Source organism: Hibiscus syriacus, unplaced genomic scaffold, assembly GCF_006381635.1.
Source record: "Hibiscus syriacus cultivar Baekdansim isolate YM2019G1 unplaced genomic scaffold, ASM638163v2 tig00110447_pilon, whole genome shotgun sequence".
Taxonomy (NCBI): Eukaryota; Viridiplantae; Streptophyta; class Magnoliopsida; order Malvales; family Malvaceae; genus Hibiscus; species Hibiscus syriacus.
In genome coordinates, this window is record NW_024062742.1 from 62,897 (window position 1) to 68,896 (window position 6,000).

Sequence of the window (6,000 nt, forward strand, 5' to 3'; positions counted from 1 at the left end):
ATACAACTCGAATAACTCGAAAATTTTAGCAATTAGTGGATTGATTTTCAAGTTTTAGTTGAGTCCCTCGACTCTGTATCATAAATGTATATCACATATGAAAAAAAATACGGAGAAGTACACATGTATTGTATATGGTTATAAAATATCATTTAAATTGGAATCAAATAATATCATATTATAAATATTTATAATTAAATTTAAACAAAAACTCGAAATTTTGACTAGAATCGACTTTAAAAAATTTCAAGTCAACTTCGAGTTGTAAAATAGGATTCATCAACTCGAATAACTCGCAGTTTTTAGTCGACTCAGCTCAATCGAACGTTCACCCCTACGTGGCATGACATGTGGCATCATTCGATTGGAGGATTAAATTTATTTTAATTTATTAAAAGTATAATTAAATTAAAAGAATATATAAATAACATAGACCAAATGTATAATTATATTAAAATATTTAACTACTGTTAACGAAAGTTAACTCGAGTGATCATATCTTAATTAAATAAAAACAAAAGTGATCATATCTTATTATTTTTGAAATTAGTGACATTCCATTAAAAAAATGAAATCAATGACAAAAAATAATAAAATATGAGTAAGTGATTTTTCATGTAGTTAATTTTAATTAAATTTTAAGTTCTAAAATATATTTTAATATAAAAGTAACATAAATTATAAAATAGGAAGATATTTTTTAAAAAATCAATATAAACTTTAAAAAAATTATTTAAAGAACAATTAAGTATTTTACTTGCGTAAATATAAATCTTCTTACTAACTATAACTATTTACCATTGAGAATTAGAACATTAATGAGATCTGCCGGGCAGCAGGCATATTCCTACCCCTAAACCGTACTCTTTGCGTCATCCTTCTGATCGGTGTATCATCCGCCGTTAATATTGGACTCAGTTCATTCACAATTCCGGCAATCTATTTCGTGGTCATATTATTTCCCACGGATATTTTCTCTTCAACTTCCTATTCCCAAACTCGGTTAAAACTGAAGCTTCATCTATACGATCCGTCGTTACTCTCACTAATTTTAAGCGATTATGGATTTAGACGGCGGCGGCAACAGGCGCGTCTACAACCGGCCCGGAACAGACTCCTCCAAAAACCAAAAAGTCTGTTTCCATTGGCGGGCCGGTAAGTGCACCCGTTTACCTTGCCCTTTCTTGCACAGCGAATCGTCCCATCCTTCGGGCTCCGCCGCCACCGATAACGGATCGGGTGCCCCCAAACGGTACTCCGATGATTACGGATTCTCGGGTCAGCCCCCCAGACGAGGCTCGAACTTCCAAAATAACCATCATCATAATAGTTGGGGGAGAATGGGAGCTAATAAGGTGGTTAGAAAAACGGAGAAAGTATGTAATTATTGGGTGCGAGGTAACTGTAGTTACGGAGATAAGTGTAAGTTTTTACATTCATGGAGTTTTGGGGAAGGTTTTAGTATGTTGAATCACCTCGATGGGCACCAGAAAGTAAGCTCCTTTTTTTTATTTTTTTTCTGGTGTTAATTATTGGAAGTATCAAAGTATTTGAATCTAATGATAATGATGATTTGTTTGTTTTGCGAACAGCTTGTTAGTGGAATTGTGTTGCCAGTAGGTATGGATAAGCTTTTCACGGTAAGTAAAGATGAGACTTTGAGGGCTTGGGATACTAACTCTGGTCAGGTTAGTGTAACTTTGTTCCTTTTCCTTTTATTTTGGTTGTTTTAATTTAGGTTTTATATCTTGGGGGGAAGTCAATTATATATGTGTGTATATATATTCTGATTATTTGTATGGCATTTTGTGTAGTGTACGGGTGTGATTAATCTTGGTGGTGAAGTTGGTTGCATGATCAGTGAAGGTCCTTGGCTGTTTGTTGGCTTACCAAATGCTGTCAAAGTAAAGTTCAGGCAAATCTCTATCAGTTTGTTTCTTCTTTCTCACATTTTTATTGGATTTAAACTTGGAAGAACGTTGATTATTCCTCCATTACCGGTCTTAACTCAACAACAATCATATTGCAGGTATGGAACACCCAAACTAACCAAGACCTTACTCTTAGTGGACCTGCTGGGCAAGTTCATGCTATGGTTGTCTTTAATGATTTGCTCTTCGCTGGCACACAGGTAATGTTTTTAATACTCATTTAAAAATTATAGAATTACTGTTTTCCTTGAAAGAATAGATGAACCCCGAGCTTTTATAAAAGTCGTGGATCTTTGGGAGTCGATTGAAATTTTTGCTGGATGACTCTCACTTGGGAACTTGTTTATGTTATTTCACGGACCATATCTCTTTATTGCTCTAGATCTTTGTTTCTGATCTTTAAAAGACTGTCTATTTTCTGCAGGATGGTATATTGGTATGGAAATTTAATGCTGTCACAAACGCCTTTGAACCAGTGGCATCACTTAAGGGTCATACCCGTCCTGTTGTATCGTTAATCGTTGGAGCTAATAGACTCTACTCGGGCTCCATGGACCATTCTATAAAGGTAAGATCGTTTTAAGTTAAAATTGTTTGATATTGCTAATTGAGATACTTAATGGTTTCGAATCACCATCAATAGCATGTTGTTTGGTTTTTTTTCAGGTCTGGAGTCTTGAAACTTTGCAGTGTATACAGACTCTGACAGAGCATAATGATGTTGTAATGTCCTTGCTTTGCTGGGATCAGTTTCTTTTGTCTTGTTCATTGGACAAAACCATAAAGGTTAGTGTTATTTTGTGGTTATTTTTATCATTTTTATTTGTTAGATTTTCCTTGCATTAAAGGTATTTTTTGGGATTTATTCATTTACTTTTTGCAGGTGTGGGTAGCTACTGAGAATGGGAACCTGGAAGTAACGTACACTCACAACGAAGAAAATGTATGTTGTATTAATATAGCATGCATGCTGTACTTTGATCTAATGCAATTAATTGCAAGGGGAAAGGGGTTTGAGGACATAATGGGAGTAGGGAAAACTCAATGTAGACTATAGGAGATCATCAATAGGCTTCTGCTTTTAGTTTGTGTTTGTTGTTAGAGATGACGATGACCTAAGAATCGAGGCCGGGACACTGGTGGGTTGTTATTGAAAGCGAAGATGATTGATGGAACAAAATGCTACTTAGTTTTGCTTTGTGTGTTTGGGGGACAGAATTTATGCTCTGCATTTGCATTTTTTAAGGTATCTTATAGGGCAGAGTTGTTTGGATAGGCTTTTTGATTTTACCAAATTGTGTTCTAGCCGATGCTTTTCTCCTTCCCTCGTATCTGGACACCCATGGGTTGTTTTACAAAAATCATGATTCTGGTAGTTGGTATTAGATGCATTTTCGGGTAGATTTTCAAGTGAAACACAAACCAAATGGTCCCAATTCTATCAGTGTTTCAATTTAGTTTCCTAGGATCTTTTGAAATGTTTTAAATCTTGAACTGTTGCCTTCTGTTTCCAGGGTGTGCTTAATCTTCGTGGAATGCCCGACTTGGAATCAAAGCCTGTCTTGCTGTGCGCATGCAACTGCAATTACGTTCGGCTCTTTGATCTGCCCTCGTACGGTTTAACAGAGACTTGCATCTAGCTTAGTGCACATTTTGTTTTTGCGCCTCTTCTTTCCTTTCAAGCTGCTTATGCGGATATCATTTTTTTCTTTCCTCATGATTCAAGGTTTTCCGAGAGGGGTAAAATTTTTGCTAATCAGGAGATTAAAGCCATTGAAGTAGGTCCTGGTGGCCTGTTTTTCACCGGCGATGGAACTGGTTTTAAAGTGTGGAAATGGGCAGAACCAGTTGCCACATCCTGATGCCTTGCACCATTTTATAACATATTCATCAGACTGTATTTATGGCGGTACTATTTCATTTTGCTCATCCTTCCGGGGAGGTTTTCGAGCTTGCGGGAGCAATCACGGTTTGGAGAAAATAATTCTTCGTTCCTGGTGGAATGCTTACTAGCACTGAGCATCTTATTGTGTGCCATAAAGTTCATAGAAATAACACAGAAAATGTGCAGCAGCCTGATCACCGACGAATACGATTCGTCGAGAATGATTAGTAGTCATGTGCCAAATTGAGTGGGGAGTTTTACAGGAGTTTGGGATGGAAAATTGAGTTAGCAGATTTTGAGTTCTGTATTTGAGACATTTTATGTTATTTAAAACTCTTTAAGAGCATGAATTAACTGAGAAAATTGTTATCAGCAAATAAATAAATAGGCAGATGCTAGTGTTCCCGTTATTGATTCAGTTATACATAGTAGTGATTGATTTTATTTGTAATTATTCGAATTATACATATTTTACAAGTAGTATGTTTAATCTGGCTGAAGTCACAGGTTAAACATAACCTTAATGGCATTGCCACCACGGACACTGGTTTCGAAAGCTTCTTCAACCTCCTCTTGAGAAAACCCGAAACTGTGAGTTATCGGAGGCTTCACGTCGATCTTCCAGCTTCTTAGAAGCTCAATGCACAAAGGCCAAGTGTTCTTGTACCGGAGTATTCCGATAATATCGACCTCCCTGCAGTTGGACCATCGGCCAATGAGTGTTGGAAGGAACATGACATGGCAAAAAGATCACTGAAATTAGTGCCTTGCAGCAGCCGGAGTGAGTGGGACGGTCATCTCGTTATGTCCCAATCCGACCAGGCAAACCCTGCCACCGGCTCGAGTGGCGGTCATAGCAGTCGACATCGTTTTGTTAAAGCCTGCACAGTCGAAGCTTACATGGATTGCCGCTCCCATCGCTTTACTTATCCTTTCGATTTCTTCAGGTATGTCCTTTGATATATAATGGAATCAGAATTGATCCGAAAAGGATTAGAAATGAAACGAATTTCAAGGCTGTTATGTTATGAACTGCATACTAGTTGAAACTTTCACAACTCCATCGGCACCGAGATCCTTAGCAACAGATAGCCGATGTTCATCCACATCTACAATGACAATTCGAGGTCCCCCGAAAGCACGAGCTGCCAGTATTGTAACTAGACCAATAGGTCCTGCCCCCATGATCAACACATTGGTTTCGGACCGATATCAGCTCGGCGACAAGCATGAACCGCTACACTCAAGGGCTCACACATAGCCCCTTCTTCCAAACTCAGATTGTCTGGCAACTTGAAACACAGATCTGCAGGATGCACCACCTACATTGAAAACCAACATACACATAAGAACCATGGACAGGTGGAGTGGCAAAGAACTTCATCTCATCGCATAGATTGAATCGACCTTCCTTGCAAGGATTGCACCGCCAGCAGCTGATCCCTGTTTCCAATGCCACTCGGTCACCAGGCACTAAATTCTTGACTTCACTCCCAACCTCTTCGATGATCCCAGCACACTCATGCCCGATCACCATCGGCTCTTTCACTATGAAATCCGCAAGCCTCAACGTCTACAAACAAATACTAATAATAAACATTCCGACTTCTCATAGTTTTATATTCAGATAGACAAGATACATTGAGAAAGTGAACATCACTTCCACAGATGCCAACAGCTTTCATCCCAACTTTGACATCATGGGGTCCTTAAAACACATATTTTACCCAGAACACAAAGACAAGTAACCAACCAATCAATATATAAGAACCAAAAAGAACAAAAGGGTTATAATAAAACCATAATGAAAAACAATACCAAGAGGAGGGAGCTTGAATGGCTGAATCTTGAGGGCGTTGATGCCCACAAGCCATGCAGCCATGTTTTCTTCATGAGATTCTCCTCCTTTACCCATTTCCTTTTTTCTTCTTTTTCCTCGTACACAAACTGGGACTTGTTCACCATGGAAGCTTAAAAATGCTTTAGATGAAGAAAAATATCTCATACTGACGCGATGAGTGTGTCAGTCTCGACCAGGAGAGAGATTCGTGGTGGTGGGTAATGGATACACATTTGGAGGTATCTCTTGTCCCGTAGCTTGTGTGGAAGTAATCAGGGCTGGATAAGCACACGTTGAAAAATTGGTGATAACACGTGTACCAATAATATAAGTTTGTCAATTGT

The 6,000-nt window shown here is 38.3% G+C and overlaps 1 protein-coding gene and 1 pseudogene across 1 annotated transcript; one reads left to right on the plus strand and one right to left on the minus strand.

Moving 5' to 3' along the window:
* The first annotated feature begins 819 nt into the window (after nt 1–819).
* LOC120125915 (zinc finger CCCH domain-containing protein 48-like) lies at nt 820–4,212 on the plus strand. Its single transcript, XM_039144234.1, has 9 exons — nt 820–1,493; nt 1,593–1,688; nt 1,815–1,904; nt 2,030–2,131; nt 2,356–2,499; nt 2,598–2,717; nt 2,815–2,874; nt 3,446–3,543; nt 3,658–4,212. The coding sequence occupies exons 1-9, from the start codon at nt 1,062–1,064 to the stop codon at nt 3,791–3,793; spliced, it is 1,278 nt and encodes a 425-aa protein (XP_039000165.1). The 5' UTR covers nt 820–1,061; the 3' UTR covers nt 3,794–4,212.
* A 55-nt stretch (nt 4,213–4,267) lies between these two features.
* Nucleotides 4,268–5,798, minus strand: LOC120125916 (annotated as a pseudogene).
* Nucleotides 5,799–6,000: the final 202 nt, after the last annotated feature.